This window comes from Balaenoptera borealis, assembly GCF_965194805.1.
Source record: "Balaenoptera borealis genome assembly, chromosome: 12".
In the NCBI taxonomy this organism is placed as follows: Eukaryota; Metazoa; Chordata; class Mammalia; order Artiodactyla; family Balaenopteridae; genus Balaenoptera; species Balaenoptera borealis.
The window spans coordinates 9,974,667-9,992,117 of NC_138869.1; the positions used below are offsets into that span (position 1 = coordinate 9,974,667).

General features: G+C 43.2%; 1 protein-coding gene across 10 annotated transcripts in view; it reads right to left on the minus strand.

The window, feature by feature from the left end:
• Positions 1-17,451, minus strand: part of ATG7 (autophagy related 7) — a 237,849-nt gene that overhangs the window by 163,589 nt on the left and 56,809 nt on the right. For 7 of the 10 annotated variants that reach the window (XM_082345567.1, XM_082345568.1, XM_082345565.1 and 4 more), the window contains 4 exons: positions 15,769-15,963; positions 12,677-12,880; positions 10,845-10,960; positions 6,220-6,295 (listed from right to left, as the gene is read on the minus strand). In XM_082345567.1, coding sequence (XP_082201693.1) covers positions 6,220-6,295; positions 10,845-10,960; positions 12,677-12,880; positions 15,769-15,963 — 591 coding nt within the window. The remainder of the gene's footprint in view (positions 1-6,219; positions 6,296-10,844; positions 10,961-12,676; positions 12,881-15,768; positions 15,964-17,451) is intronic. The other 3 variants (XR_014232333.1, XR_014232334.1, XM_082345569.1) reach the window with 1 other exon arrangement.

A 17,451-nucleotide genomic window follows, 5' to 3' on the forward strand; every position in this document is an offset into this window, starting at 1 on the left:
TCAAGATGGCTGCCATCAGGGTCTGAGTGGATTAAATTATCTTCAGTCATTTATGCCCAGTCAGCTACAAAATAAATAGATCAGGAATAGAAAGGGGTCTCTTCCATTCTGGGCAGCCCCTCATGGTGTTTACATCTAAGCTGAGTGAAAGCGGCTTGAGCCCCAAGCCCACCATGAGGCGGGAGATAGATGGGCTCCAGGTTAGACATTTACAACTGGCCTTCTGTTAACTAACATTTCATGGGGCAGGAAAAAATGGGCTTCAGGCCGGACACTTACAACTAGCCTCCTGTTTGCATTTCCTGAGACAGGAGATAGGTGGGCTTCAGGTTAGACATTTAAAATCAGCCTCCTGTTTGCTCTCCGAAATGGAAGCAATGACAGAGACAGGGTAAAAAGCCAAGCTTTGTCTCTTCTGGATGCCTTAAGATAACAGTCATGGCAAAAACGAAGAGGGGCAAAACCTTGTTTGAGTAAAGGATCAAGGGATCTCTGCTTTGCCCCTCCTTGGGGCAAGGGAGACACTACACGTGTAGAAAGGCTCCTTGGGGGTCAAAAGTCGGGACAACTCCAGGCCATGGTGACTCTTGCTTCTCCCAGATGCCTTCATGTCGGGGTCCATCTTGGCTGTGGGGTGCGTGCGCACCTAAGGGGAGGGTCCGGAGACAAATTGGCCAGGGGGGGACATTGCAAGATGACTGGCCAGAATGGAGACAAAAACCTGGAAAACTACCCCCTTCTAAAGGATTTAAACTTCCTAAAGGCGCTACTCTCTCTCTGAGTTCTCCCGTGCGTCTTTCCGCACGTACTTTGCTTTTCCAATAAACTTTCTACTTTTCTCTTTACTTTCTGCCTCCTTGCCTGAATTCTTTCTTGACAAGGCAGGCAAGAACTGTGGGTTTGGGCCCTAGCCACTGGCCTCTGTGGTCTAGCAGTTAGGACTCCCGGTCCGGGGACTAAGATATTGCTTCCAGCTACCGCTCACTGCTGCTTGCTGCAAGTTGCCGCTTACTGCTGCGTGCATCCAAAATCAACCTCCCCTGGATGGGAAGTGAAGATCCAATGCCCAGAAATAAACAGCCATTCTGAGAAGGCACAGTTGCAGCCACAGCAGAAACCTGCTGCTTTGACTTCACACCGGTTTCCAGCAGGCCTGGCAGTATTTCTAGAGCTTGGAGTTTGCATAAATAAGAGCTAACTCCAAACTCCGCATTGCTCTTGGATGTTGAAGAGAGTCTTAACCAAATTCAACGCCAAAATAAAGTTTAGCAATTGCAAAACCTCAGGCGCACCACAGAGGTCTTTGTTTCAGACAACAGCTTCAGCTACCATCACTGAACCACCTCTCACTGTCAAACAGGGGCCACCAAGGGGCAGAAGAAGCAAGCTGGAAATGAGCCAGCGCCATCCTTAGAGAAACAGTGCAGGATGGAACTAATCCTTCCAACCCTCCCCTGCACACTCACTGCTTCCAGAATTTTACGAGACTCCTTGTAACTTTCTTTTTAGGAAGCTAGATAGGCGCCCACTTTACCATTTTAATTAAAAGTGAAAGAGAAAGATAAAAACAACATTTACAAGTGTCCCTTAGGTGCCCAGAACTGTGCTAATGTAATCTATAATGTAATTTAATCTGCACATGAATCCCAGTTGTTTAGTATATTATTATGCCCGTTTTAGTAATTTAAAATATGAAGTTCAGAAAGGATCAGTAACCTGCCCAAGGTCACACAGTGACAAGTGGCAAGAACTGCCTTGAACCCTTTTGTCAAATGGATGAAAATGAAATTAAGAGGCAAAGCTGGGATTCTAATCGGATCTGTATGATCACAGAGCCTTCTGGTTCCCTCCCACGCGGGCCTCCCAAACAGGACAGCCCCATCGGGTGAGCAAAACTCGTGGGGCACAAGTGACGTCCTTCAACTGATAAAATTATGCCCAAGTCCTCTTGGGCCAACAGATGCTGCCTGAGATGCTCTGGAACTCTGGCACTGTGTGTAATTTATCCCCACTTTGTGTGCCACGAGAGGGGAATGCCCCTCTCTTCTTCTGGGGCCTTGCACACAGGGAAGCCCACACCTTGTCGGATCTTGTACCCAAATCCCTCCTGTATTCAGGGGCCTCCCCATTGGAATGAGACTTCACCACATCTGAGTGGCTTGGGGTACATCCACCACCTTAGAAACGCCAAAGGCAAGTGGAACCAAACGCTTGTGCTGTGTGCCGATCACAGAACTTCTCTGAACCTAACGGCGCTTTGGCACAGCGTCAGCTTAGTGCTTATCTTCTTAACCTCCTTCCTCAGCAGTCAGTCCGTCCACACCCTAGAGGCACACTGAGATCAGCATTTCGGAGCACGGTAAAGAGACCTTACTGAAAGCAAATGGCCTGAGGATTTGTGGGGCACAGCCTGTGCAGACAGGCCAAGTCAAGAGCAGGCCGAGGCTTGGCTAGAGACCACAGCTCTAGCTCAGCTTTCGTCTCACTGGGAGATTTCCCAGGCTGGTCCCTGCCCAGGTCCTGTCCTAGTTTGGGCTTTGTTCTACTCTTCTGAAAGTAACTAAAACAAAGAACTTGAAAGCCCAAGAGAACTATGGGGTTGGCAAGTCCAAATCCCTAGGAGGGGCGTACCCATCCAGGGTCTTCATTCAGTAGTACTTGAGGACCAAGAGTCCATTTGCCCAAAGACAAAAAACGTGAACTGCCTGGTCCATGGTGGGATCAATGCAGGACTGCTATATTCATGACCGTGGTTTTCAGACAACTACTGAATTGCCACGATGCTTTCCGTTCTCTGAGGGATGTCCAGTCAAATGATCAGCAGCTACATCGGCTGTTCATTTGTCACATTTCTGTCTCACCAGCCTGCACACCAACTTCCTGGAGACATCAGGAGTGGCCTCTACATTTGATAACTCCTGAACTGTGCCTCCCACCACAGAACCAGAAAAAGGGGTCTGGCCTCACCGAACAGTCACCACCCCAGGAGCCAGGAAAAGACAACCCCACCACCTTTTTTTTTTTTTTTTTTAAATAAAAGAGCTCACTTGCTGGGAAGCAGAGGGAATAATAGTATGCGCTAAGATCTACAGTGAAAAAGTTCTCTCTATCAAAGAAGCCAGACTCCAAAGACCATGTATTATATTATTTCATTTACAGAAAGTTCAAAATTAGACAAAAGTCTCCCAAGGTGTTCAGAGCCAAGAGCTGCGTGTCTCTGTGTGGGAAGGAGGCAGCGATAATTGAGGAAGCATGGGGGGATGTCGGGGTACTTGATAACACTTCATTTTGATCTGTGTGCTGGGTACATGAGTGGTGTTCATTTTGTGAGAATCCAAGTTGTATACTTAATGATTTGTGTGATTGTGTATATTTTATATATAGATAAAAATGACAAATTAAAAAACCATTCCCTTTATAGACAGAAAGTGGCTTATACTCATTGCTGCCTGCTTGCAGAATCCCATCCACACACAGTGGGCCAGAGACTTTTTAAAAAGAACAAACCCATAAGCCGATTTTCTCACCTTCAAATGGTTTTTTTCACGGTTTTCAAATGCAATAAGAGGTTGTTTCAGGCTGAATATCACTGAATTTCAGGGACTAATCAAGGCTTTTTCTGCACTTGGCCAATCTCTGGATAAGCCAAATTCTGCCTGTGGTCCCACGGAGAGATGGACTAAGTAATCCTCAAGCCTCCCAGGTCTGACACCGGGGAGAGCTGAGAAGCAGAGAGCATGGGCGAAGTTAAGCAACTTTCCCCAGATTAAACAATGAGTTGCTGGTGGGGGGCCTTGTGATTCTCCGTCCAAGGACTATCACTTTTCTACTACATCTCATTCCACAGGGGCCAATTAATAAACACTGTCCTTTGGGGAATGGAGAAAAAACGAGCCCAGGGAACGTCACTGGCTATTCTCTGTATACAAAGCACACAAAGGGGTTTACCGAGTTCCTCTCCGACAGGAAGTCATTTGTCTCAGAGAGCCAGGAAAAGGAGGGGGTAAGTGCTGAGTCTGCATTGCAACACAGCCCAGTGTTTTTGTGGAAACGGTGGTCCCCTAATCAAAACACAGTTGCATAAATGCACTCACTCCACTTCAAAAAGAAAAAAAAAAGAAGAAATTTAAAGCCTTATAAAATAGGGACCACACAACCCTGACTAATTTTAAAGCTCTTTCTCTGCTGTCTTTTTTAGAAAGTAGCTAAAAATAAAGGCTTGAAACTTGAAATAATGTAAGCAAGTAATCACACACACACACGCACACACACACACGCACGCACTGGGCTTTTCCCATATATGGCTGCATTATTCTTCAGACTTTGAAAAGGCCAAATGAAGAGATGGCCAACAACCAAAATAATCCTTCAGACATTTGAAAACGAGGAGAAAGAACTAGAAGAGTGGGTGAATGACAAACAATTGCGAGGCTCCATGGGGGTAAATAACACTGAGAGGGATTAGTTGCCATAGTACTTTAAAAACATGGGCACATGCATTTTGACACCGGACCCCTTCTATAAAGAGACTGCTTTGCCCTCTGGCCTCAGCACTGAGAAAACTACAACTGCGGTAATTTAACATAAAGGACTTAAAGAAGGAAACCAGTGCAGGGGCATGACTGAAAATTTAATTAAGGCCCTTCTCAGCATGAAATCTGTAAAGGAGATGAGGGCACATCTCAAGGTCAGAAGAAAGGGAAGGAGACATGTGAGAAGGGACGAGGGTGCGGATTCAAATGAGCGCGTCCACAGAAGAGGCTGGCTCTGGGGGACAGCTTCCTCATGATGGGGGCTTATTACAGGGCCTAGTGGGTCCTACTTGAAGTGTTTCTGCAGAAAAGGTTAACCCATTCATGTCAAATAAATGCCACCTTGAGTGAGGCAGGCTGGAAAAGTCACATTTGCATGGTGTTGTGTGCTTTACCAAGCCTCGTCATAGACAATTCTGGACACAAGGTAAAGCACCTGCTTTTACTGATACAGAAACTGAGGCCCAGGGAGGTAAGTGACCTAACACAAATCCATGACAGGTGACGTAGTACAAGTGGCCCAGAGCAGGGATTCAAAGCAAACTCTCCCAAAATGCAGGCCGGGGCTATTTCCACTCACAAAACCTCATACGCAGCCCTGGTCAGAGTGCCGAGTTTAGGTATGGATTTCGGCATATCCACTACCTCTATGACCGTGGACAAGTAATTTCCCCTCTTCTGATTCAGACCCTCAACCAGAAAATGACAGGGCAGGTGTGCGGAGGCAGAGAGAGAGAGACGAACGCGACCTGCGTGAGTTACCCCGCTCTCTGCACGCGTCTGTGAGTCTGTCTTCACAAGCCCCCAGATGGGACTGTCGGGTGCTCTCACTGCTCCGCTAACTAGACAGCCTTCCTGCTACAGACTGAGATACGCACACGGAACCCAGAGAAATGATTTCCGAAAAGTAAGACCAGAAAACCTCCAAAAGCATAGTGACAAAAACTGGTGAAGAGGCAACACGAATTTAACATTTTCATTCCACTGCTTTTTTTCTCTCTCACTCTCTATGGGTGGACCTTCCCTATGATGCTTCAGATTCTTTTTCTGAAAAGACACCCCACTGTCTGGTGACACTGTGCACTTCTAATGGCCTTCCCATGCATGCCCAGAAAGGCTTCTACTATTTATTATTTCTTAATTATTATTAAGGAGTCAGTAATAATAAACAACAGCAACAAAACTAGCAGCACCATTTACTGAGGGCTGTGACGTACCAGGCACTGTCGCTGAGCCTTTTCTATATAACATCTCTCATCTCTACTGCTACCAGCTGAGGTCGGTATTCTTGCCTCCATTTTCTAGATAAGAAAACTAAGGCTCAGATAAGTTTAATGACTTGGCCAAGGAAGGCCATCTTAATAGCTGCAGGGCTGGGATTTAAGCCGCTGTCTGGTTGGTTCCAAAGCCCGTTCTCTCTTGTTCTACTCCATCGCTAGGCCCCTAGTCAACATGCTAAATGCTAAATCAAGACTCTGGGTAATGCTGCTTGTTCAGGATTTCATCTCGACACCATCCTGCAGAATGGGATCTCCTCCAGGTGCTCATAAGGAACTCCCACTGAAATTCCAGGGAAGCTGGAGGGTAGAGAGGGTGGAGAAGAGGTGGGCAGGGATGACCCCAAATACTTTCCCACTGCACCACTGGGATCGGGTCCAGAGTTGTGGTTTCACTCCCAGTCACTAACCTGGTGAGGCACGAGCCCGAGAGAGGTTGGAGGCTCATTCATGCGGTCATCACTGCTGCTGGCAATGGCGTAGCCCCTGAGGAAAGGAAACCATCAGAGCTGCTCATTTCATAAAAATCTATGCTTAATTCCTGTGAGGACGATCTGGAGGAGGTCCACATGAGATTTATAAGGATAACCGAAATGCCCCTTGCTAGGCAGCATAAGCTAGGAAAAAAACCCCTAATTTCCCTGGGAGGAAGGCAGAAGAATAGTTTAAAAAAAAAAAAAAAGCTTGTGTTTTAGAGTCAGAAAGACCAGAGCTTGTGAGCACAGGCAAGTTGCTTAATCTCTCTGTGCTTCAGGTCCATCACCTATAAAATAGGAATAAGACAGTTGTGAGAAATGAATTAGGAATAAGTTAGATAAATTGCCAAGTGCAACGTCTGGCTAATGTTAATTCCCTTACTCTGAAATAGTCTTGTAAAACACCGCAGCACATTGTTGAATTGAATTGAAATTTTGAAACAGAAAACGTTCCAACCTTAACTTGCTGAGGTGATGTAAATGCTACCACGATGGAGGAAGCAGAAAGAAAAGCGAGGGACTAATTGGGCAGAACGAATACTCCCTCCGGAATAACAGTCTGATGTTTACTTATGTAACAGAAGAGACGTGACACAGACCCTGGTTTTAGCCTATGACCAAGGCAAATGTGGAAGACAGAGTGGTCAGTGTCAAGGACTCAGAGCCAGCTCTGAAAGATTTTAACCCAAATGCTTCCTGTCAGGGGGCCACAATAAACATAGGTGCCAGGGGGATGACAAAGATGAGAGGAAGACAAAAAAAGCTGCTTATTTTCATTTAGCTCTGAAGCATCTATACTGTTACGTATGCTACCAACATTGTACAGAGGCTGTCTTTTCAACTTCGGAGAAGAACTCTGAGTTATACAGTAAATAGAATATTCATGTTGATTTCTGAGAACTGGAAAAGCAAATCTTTCAAAAATTCAATTCTTTCCTGCCTGTATTACAAACAGCATAGCAGAGTGATTAAAAACAGAGTTTGGAGCCAAACTGGGCTGTGCTTAATCCCAGCTTTACTACTTATCAGCTACGTGAATTTCAGCAACTTAGTTATCTTCGCTATGCCTCAATTTCCCCATCAAAAATGGGACAGATAAGAGTTCTTTCCTAATCTGTTTGCTATGAGGATTAAATGAATTACTATTTGTAAAGTGCTTAGAATAATGCCTAGCACAACGTAAGCACTATGTAAGGGTTGAAAATAAGATAAATCACAATGCGTTTGTCACACAGTCAGGTGTAAATACCTGTTTGGCTCCACTCTGCCTTCACTATATCACACTCGACAGCACAGTCTCCAGCGGATATTGAGAGAGTCTTAAGTTGTTTATTAAGTTTTCTTTTGCTTCTCTCTTTTCTTCATTTTCTTTCCTTTCCTTTTCTCTTCTTTTCCTTCCTTCTTTCTTTTTCTAAATTACTGACTCTATTTTTTACAATTAATTTAATTTTTGTCTCACTTTTATTTATTATAAGATGAATTACTTCTGTTGTTTATAAGTCATAAAGTAAGATCTTCTCCTTGCTTGGAGAAGAGAGGGTGTCTAGACCACAATTGTGCTAATTTTTATATCTGTAATATAACATATATACAATGCGTTACACATAGAGACTACCGAAAGGCCCAAGGTCAAGTTGAAACAAAACACACCAGCCTACTCCCTGCCTTCCTCTCACATGCAAGCCTAACCCTATGAGTGCTTAATAAATTAAAAAATATTTTTATAACTGGTGTGGCATTGGTGGACTAAGTGGTCAGGACCAGTCCCCCCATTGAGAACAAATGGGAAAGCCAGACAAAGTATACAAACCTCTGTTTGAAAGCATCAGAGAGCTACCACAGCAGGGGAGAATTACAGAGCTAAGGTTTATAAGAGGAGGGAAGCCCACAGAGGTAAACCAGGCATTTGCAAGGGGAGTTTTCCCCCATAAAATGATTGCCAATGTCCAAAAGCAGTGGCCACAAGATCAGAAGCTGAACAGTGATACTCACTGACTCATGAGGCTGATGGGAAAATCCAGAGTTGAGGTCTGCCAATAAGGAGGAACCATGGAAAATATCCCAGGCTTTGGGTTGGGATCATACAGGGGTGCATCCTCAGACTAACGGTGAACCGGAAATAGATAAGCCCTAATTGGATAAAATGTTCTAGGATGGTAGTCCCCTTGGCCTAGCAGTTTGCCAGAAAGAAATGTAAATCACATCTCTGTAATTTTTCAAATATAATGTCCAGTACTCAATCAAATATAACCAAGAAGATACAAGGAATTGAGGAAATTTAAATATTGATTGGATATGTGGTAATATTAGGGAATTGCCTTTTATTTGTATTTATATGTAAAAATAGTAAAGATACATACTAAAAAGATATATTTTTATGAATGAAAAGCTATGTCTTGGATTTGCTTTAAAATAAGTCAGTGGAAGGAGAAAAACTGTGGACAGTAGTACAGATAAATGATGACTGGTAATTGTTGAAGCTGGATGGTGCATACAAGGTGGTTTCTACATATATACACAAATTGTGTGTGTGTGTGTGTGTGTGTGTGTGTGTGAGAAAGAAGATATCTATATCTATCTATCTATATCTATCTATCTATATATCTTTTCATATATATTTGAAATTTCCATAATGAAAAGGTTTTGTTTTTTAAAAAAAAAACCAAAACCAGGTATATGAGGAGACAATACATAACCAAAAGCCAATAAAAACAATAGACAATAGGAACAGGCTCATAGGAGATCCCATCAATGGACATAACTGATAAGGACTTAAAAGAAAAACACGATCAAATGTGTTCAAAGAATGAAAAAGACCAAAAATCACAATTTTAGCAGAGAAGGGGGGAATGTATAAAATAAGATCAGATGGAAACTCTAAGAGTGAAACATATAATTATGAAATTTAAAACTCAATGGATGGTTTAAAACATAGACACAGAAGAAGGAAGAATTAGTAAACTGGAAGATAAGCCAAAACCAAGTAGCCAGACTGAAGTAAGGAAAGACAAAATTATGGAAAGTACAGAAAAGAGCATAGGCTGATTCTAACATGCAACTGGGGACTCAAAAGGAAAGAATCAAGAAAGGGGCAGAAGCAATGTTTTAGGAGATAATGGCTGAAAGTTGTCCACAGTGGGCGAAAAACATCAAGCCACGGATTCAAGGGGCACTAAAAAGCACAATCAGAATAAATACAGAAATAGGTATACAATAATAAATAACAGAATTAGGTATGTATTCCCAACTTCTGAAAACCAAAAACAATGAGAAAATCTTAAAAGCAACTGAGGGTAGGGGAAGAGGGAGAAAAACAAATTGTATCAAAGGAGTAGCAACGAGATACACACCTTACTCCTCAACCAGGATAAGGGCAGCCAGAGACCACAGGAGTACACTCTCAACTTGCTAAAGGGAAATTACCACCAGTCTGGAATTCTGTACGCAGCAAAAATAGCTTTCAAGCATAAAGATAAAGACATTTTTGGACAAACAAAAACTGAAATATCTTGGTCACTAGCATTTCTAAAGGCAATAATAAAGGGTATTCTTCAGGCAGAAGGAAATGCCCTTGGATGGAAGCTCAAGGTCACAGAAAGAAATGAAAAGTAACAAAAAGGAAAATACTAGCAAAATGAAATGAATACCAACTATATAACAATAATAATATCTTCTAGGGTTTAAAATACATACAGAATTTTTTTAAATGAATGTGCAGACAGTACTGGGCGCCTGCCCAATCTATTCTCCACTTCTATCTCATCACAGTTTCATTGAGAGAGGCAACATGCCCAGCCAAAGGACTACATTTGTCCGTCTTCCTTGCAGTTACGAGTGCAAGGTCATGTGATATAGGAGTTTTAGAATCAATAAGTAAGTCTTCCCGGAGAGCCTTTTAAAAGGGGGCAGGCTCAGCTGAGCACAACTTTCATCCTTTGGTCATTCCTTTCCTCTTAAGTGTAACACAGAAGCAACACTGTTGGCAGAGCAGTCATCTTGTGACTACAGGTGACAAGCATAAGGAAGGGAGCTAAGAGTGGCCGAGTGAATGCTAAGGAAACAGTCCCTAATGGCATATCGGAGCCTTTGTACCAGCCCTGGAAGCTGCCTCTGAGCTTCTTGCCGCATGAGAAAAATCAAGCTGTACCCTTTTGGCTAAGTCACTTTAGATGGATCTGTTACATACAGCTAAATGCAATTTCTATCATACGTGATTCACGTATTGCCTTACAAATGCTCAGGGCTAAGGAGATCAAAACATATTAAGAGAATAGATGCATGAAGGTCCTAAGGCCACTACCAAAATTTTTATCCTTCCTTATTATCAATTACCAATTAACTCTAGGAGAGTTCAGTTCCAGAAGGATGCAGAGATACAGCTCCAAAGATCACAATGACAAGTTCTCCAGGCCAAAGAATCAGACTGGTTTTTTTAAAATCTTGTTTTTTTGAGGATGGAAAGAGCAATAGAATTCTCAGAAAATTCAGACTGAGAAAAGGCCAAGGGAGATACAAAAGCTTTCTTTGTTTAAACACCCATCTCTAAAAGGCAAACTCACCCTTCTGGATGCTGCAAAACGGAAACCATCAATTCCACCGCCAGGGCTCCTGCAATCATGGCCAGTCCCGGACGACTCACAGTGCACTGCTGGTCCAAGGTCCGGTCTCTGGTTGACTACAGAGAAACAGTCACTGACGTGAATGCAAAGTTCTGTTCCGCCCAATGCCAGCTGAGTGAAGCATCAAACTCCTCCACAATAAAGCTCTATCACATACCAGACGCTCACTGTTGGCAAAGATCAGTCAGCCTCACATAATACCATTTCTTGCAAGTACCAAGAAAAACAAAATATACAAGTTAGGTAACTAAATAAGGTAATACGCTAAAGAGGATTAGCAGTTATAAACAATTAAAGATGGGGGGCCTAGCTGCCTCATACACGGAGTGGCATCATGCACTCTTAACCGACTCAACTCTACTGTGCTTGTGAGTTGAGAGCCAGAGGCACAGAGAGGAAGAACGTTTGAACAGAGCAAATGGTCCTGCTCTGCCACCGTGACTGCGCTAACCCTCGGAGTGCCCGGGAGGCAGGAGCACTGCTCTGCTGTCCCCGCCATCCTCTGTTTCCATGTGCCCCTCACAGTGGAGGCATCTTGTCACCCTGAGCGTGATCTCAGGGCTTAAGAACAAGTATTTTTGCTACAATGTGGCTCCAAACACAAGCCTTCGTTAGTTCAACCTAAGAAATTCTAATTTTCCAACTCTGGGCAAATTTAAGGGGTTGTTAGGGATAACTTTGACTCTGAAATTTTTGCCTTGTGAACAGATGTAACTTTACTGCAGCTGATCCTTAATCCTACTTGTTGGTAATAACGAAATAACAGGGTCAGCTGTATATTATAACCCATGATGGAAATAAAGCCACCCTTCTTCACATAAGAGGATATTTTTTTCTTTATACTGGGAAGACACAAAAGCCAGTCATCCAAAAGAGGTGTAAATTAGTAAGGAACAAGTTTTAATAGAAGGTGAAAATGGAGGGGAGGGTACAGACAACACCTCTGCTTTGTTTTACTGGAAGTGATCACCTTTTCAGATGAAAGACCATTCCTGCTCACCCTGCTTCCATGGCAGCATTAAGAACACAGAACCTTACGTTGGAACAGTGTAGCGCTTGCTGCTCAGAGCACTTCCATGTTTGAACCACCGTGCACTGTTAATAGTCAGGGAAAGTATTCGTCCCCCCCCCCTACTGGGGTTGGCAGATAAAATACAAGATGCCCGGTTAAATTTGAACTTTAAATAAACAACAAATAATCTTTTAGTATAAACAGATCTCGAATATTGCATGGGACATACTTATACTAAAATATTATTCGCTATTTACCTGAAATTCAGAGTTAACTGGAAATCCTGTATTTTGACATGCTGAGTCTGACAACCTTCTGGGCCTCAGTCCCATCCCGCAGAAGCACAGGGAGCCTAACAGACTTATTTGGAATTATCCCGTGAGGCAGTGTCCAAGCCTGGACTGCAGTCTGGGTCTTCAGACTCCTCATTTAACGCCCTCTTCACTAAGATACACACAGGATACAGCGCTAAGCGCTGCCAGGAACCAATCTAGCCTGCAGTTTCCTTGCTGAGCTTTCCATAAAAATGGTTTGTTGCTGCGTTTACATTGGTGAACAGGGAAGAGCTGTACACAGTCGATGATGTCAAACAAGGCTCATAGAGGGATAAGGCCATGCCCCGCCCCCTCCCAAATGGAGAATTTTTCTCTTTGTTAAAAGACAATATCTGAATAGTTGTAAAGGAAAGAACTGGGTCTCTCCACTCTAGTGGGCAAGATGGTTGTAGGAAATATTTGTAATAACAAAGAAATCCACTTACATCTCCCGGGGCCACCACATCATTGCAGAAATAGCAGCCAAGTTTGTAGCCAGGGATGTTGGCAAAAAGTGATGGGCCCAGGAGGTCGGCAGGTGCCACAGGGTGGCTGGGACACAAGTCCCCGGCTCCCTGCTGCTTAGGTTTCTTCAGGCCATGTCTCATGACAACAAATGTGTCAAATCCCAAGGCAGCATTGATGACCAGCTGTGAGTTTCAAGGAATAAAATGCTAGAGTTAAGAGACACATATTTTAAGCCATGGTTAACTTCATATTTGGTCCACTTAAAAAATGTGTTTTATAAGTGTTTGCAATAAATGTTTGCATATGACTATAATTAGATTCTAGAAGCTAATGTTGGTAAAAGTTACCCAAGACTGAGGGCTTATTAAGTGCAAAAGACTTAACAAGTTATTAACATAAATTATCTCATTTGGTTTCATTTAAAATTCCCAGCAAACATTTCCTATTGACAGATGAGGATACTGAAAGTCAGAGAGGTTACTTCCATAACTTGCCCAAGGTCGCTTAGCTGGTAAAAGGTAGGTGTATAAAACTGTCTCGATAGTTCTCAAACCCATTCTTTCCAGCATTATGCTGTCCTCTGTCATTTCTACAGAGATTTTTTTTCATAATAGCTTTATTGAGATATAATTCACATACCATATAATTCACCCTCCACATAGGATTTTTCTTTTGAATATTTTCTTTCTTTCTTTTTTTTTATTAATTAATTAATTAATTTATTTTTGGCTGCATTGGGTCCTGGTTGCTGCGTGCAGGTTTTCTCTAGTTGCGGCAAGCGGGGGCCACTCCTCGCTGCGGTGCACGGGCCTCTCATTGCGGCGGCCTCCCCCGTTGCGGAGCATGGGCTCCAGGCGTGCGGGCTTCAGTAGTTGTGGCTCGCGGGCTCTAGAGCGCAGGCTCAGTAGTTGTGGCACATGGGCTTCGTTGCTCCGTGGCGTGTGGGATCCTCCCAGACCAGGGCACGAACCCATGTTCCCTGCATTGGCAGGCGGATTCCCAACCACTGGGCCACCAGGGAAGCCGCCCACATAGGTTTTTGAGGACAATTTTTTTCATTTATACTGTAAGAAATTCTCTTAGTTGTAATTTAACTTATTCTCCCAAATTTATGGTTAGAGAGAAAGCTGGAAAAAAATCAAGGAAAACCATACCAGAAAAGAAAACAAAAATCACTCACAATCTCACAGCTCAATTACTATTAATAGTTTGAGGTATTTCCCTGTTATTTTCTCTCTTTCCCTCCCATTCCCTTCCTCCCTTTCTCCCTTCTTCTTGCCATCCTTTGATAAACATAGATATCTTTACATATATAAACATAGTTGATAAAAAATATATATAATATTATATCTTGCTTATTTAACATAATGTGGTATTTTCCGTGTTATTAAAATTCTTTGAAGACATAACCGTGAACGGCTGCATACTATTCCGTCACACATATGTACCATGATTTATGGGGTTGACCAAAAGGTTCGTTCCGTTTTTTCCTTAAGATGGCTCTAGGAGCACTTAGTTGTCTTTAACGTCATTCGAAACAATTTTGTTAGACTGTATGTGACAGCTGTCATATCAGCATGCGTTTAAAAATAGACTTATCAAAATTGGTGAATTTTTGTGTAGCCATTTTAATATTGAAGATGGAATAAAAAAGGAACATTTTCAGCATATTATGCTTTGTCATTTCAAGAAAGGTAAAAACACAACCGAAACGCAAAAAAAAAGATCTATGCAGGGTATGGAGAAGGTGCTGTGACTGATCAAATGTGTCAAAAGTGGTTTGAGAAGTTTTGTGCTGGAGATTTCTTGCTGGACGACGCTCCACGGTCTGGTAAACCAGTTGAAGTTGATAGCGATCAAATTAAGACATTAATTGAGAACAGTCAACGTTATACCACGCGGGAGATAGCCAACATACTCAAAATATCCAAATCAAGTGTTGAAAGTCATTTGCACCAGCTTGGTTATGTGAATCGCTCTGATGTTTGGGTTCCACGTAAGTTAAGCGAAAAAAACCTTCTTGACTGTATTTCCGCATGTGATTCTCTACTTAAACGTAATGAAAACGTTCCGTTTTTAAAACAAATTGTGACAGGCGATGAAAAGTAGATACTGTACAATAATGTGGAATGGAAGAGATCGTGGGCAAGCAAAATGAACCACCACCAACCACACCAAAGGCCGGTCTTCATCCAAAGAAGGTGATGTTGTGTATATGGTGGGATTGGAAGGGAGTCCTCTATTATGAGCTCCTTCTGGAAAACCAAACAATTAATTCCAACAAGTACTGCTCCCAGTTAGACCAACTGAAAGCAGCACTCAACGAAAAGCATCTGGAATTAGTCAACAGAAAACGCATAATCTTCCATCAGGATAACTCAAGACTGCATGTTTCTTTGATGACCAGGTGAAAACGGTTACAGCTTGGCTGGGAAGTTCTGATTCATCTGCCATATTCACCAGACATTGACCTTCGGATTTCCATTTATTTAGGTCTTTACAAAATTCTCTTAATGGAAAATTTCAATTCTGTGGAAGACTATAAAAGGCACCTGGAACAGTTCTTTGCTCAAAAAGATAAAAAGTTTTAGGAAGATGGAATTACGAAGTTGCCTGAAAAATGGCAGAAGGTAGTGGAACAAAAGGGTGAATACGTTGTTCAATAAAGTTCTTGGTGAAAATGAAAAATGTGTCTTTTATTTTTACTTAAAACTGAAGGCACTTTTTGGCCAACCCAGTGTTTAACCCTTCAGTTCTTTTGGCCCTTGAAGCTGTCACTGACCCAACAGTAGTGAATGAGGCAAAATCTTTGCCCTCTTGGAGCTTACATTCTATTGTAAGTAGAGTGTCCCTTCCAGTAAAGGACCTCACAGGGTGGTTATGAAAATTAAACAGTAAAGGGTAACAATTATGCTGGATGATGGTGCATAAGGCAGAGACAGTCTCTGGAGAAAGCCCTCTTGTACCAGGTCACTAGGCCACACAAAGCACCCTCTGCTCTGGAGGACTGGGTACACGTCCCCCTGGGGAGATGATGCATTAAGTCACCACCAGAGGACCCACACTCTACCTTTCTCTTGCTCGCGGCGATGACGGCGGGCAGCCATCGGCTCTCCCGGGTGTCCATCAGCAGGAACACGACATCATGGCCTTCAACGAGCTGCTCCAGCCGCTCTACATCCCTGCGGGCCTGCTCCAGGGTGACGCTGGAGAAGTTCACTGGGTGTCCCGGCATGGGGATGCTCATGTTGAACCCTCTGGCGTTCTGGGGACACACCAGAGAGAGGGGGGTCTGAAGCAAAGGGACAGGCGGGATCTCAGAGCCCGCATCTCCCGGTCGCCGCAGGCGTGCACGCACGGTCGCGTACAGCCTGAAGTCTCTCCGTCATGACCACTCTGCCTTAGCCTTCTGCTGCCTGTGCCTCCAACCCTCTTCACCTCTTCAACCTAGACCACTCTTTCCTGTCACCCAGGGTCCCTGAAGCTGGACAGAGCAGCAAACAGAGACACACGGATCCTAGTTCCAAAGTGGGTGGGGGGCACTTCCCATGTAAGAAAAGGTGAACACTGGAGAAAACTGTGTACCTTTGGCTCTTTCCTACAATCTGAGGCCAAGAAACTTCATCAAAATGCCCTCTGCCTGCCTAAGTCCCTCCATCCAGCCAGGCTGTCTCTCCCCACTTGTTCCCAAGCTGCCCTCCCCTCCCCTTCCTTATGGTAGAATACCTCCAAATGGGATGTTAGAACAAAAATAATTTAATAAATTCATGTAAGATTAGAATGACTGCTAGTCTTGCCTGAATCTTCTTAGGGGTATACGCACTAAAAACAAACAAAACCCTCAAAACCAAAAAACTCTACTTGCTGCCTTGAACTAGAAAAGTGACTTAGGAGTGTTTAGATATTTGTTTGGGGGGTGGGTGACAGCTATGTGTGGTAGTGAAGCTTCATTTCCTGTCCAAAAGCAGAAGCTGCCCAGCAACCTGGGTTCTCTTTGAGTGTGGGGACTCAGGATTTCTCATGGGGGCTTTAGAACAGCTCTATAATTTACCTTTTGTCCCCTGCTGGCTCCACAATGTCTTGGCAGATGAATTGTGAGTCACAAAGGAGTGCCAATGGGCTAAAAAGTGTCTGCATGCAATAAATTGGGACAAACACTTCTTTCTGAGACCACAGTCTTTCACTACATATTGTTCAGTGTCTGAAGAGTCATTTTATATAGTCTATCCAGGTGCAGAACGTTTAGGTGCATAATGGTAGGAGAGCTAGTCTATCAGTTACTCTTCAGGGTTGGAAGCAGATGTCCAGAGCTGGGTTTTAAAACCCCTAGTGTGGCTCCACAATCCTACATTTTATTGCCTTACCTTTGGGGGAAAAAAAATGGTGACTTCAAATAGTTATTTGATTTATTAAAGTCAGGTTTTTTCCTATTCAATTAATTCAACCCCAGGATTAGGCATGGTATTTGTAGCCGAGCAGTTCTTTTCATGTCTTCTTCACTTAGGACTAGCCTTCTGTCCATGGCCTGGTGTAAGGAGGGTGATGAGTAAATATTTGTTGAATGAAAATATCAACAATATTGATTGTTGAACACTAAGTTGAACATACAAAGAAAATTACATAAGCCTGGCTAACCAATAAGTGAAACAGTTTCACAAGTACTTTTCACGAACTTGATGAACTACACTAGTACTTAGATGCATTCTGTGTTATCTATTATTACTTATAAGGCATGAAGGATAAAAGTATAAGA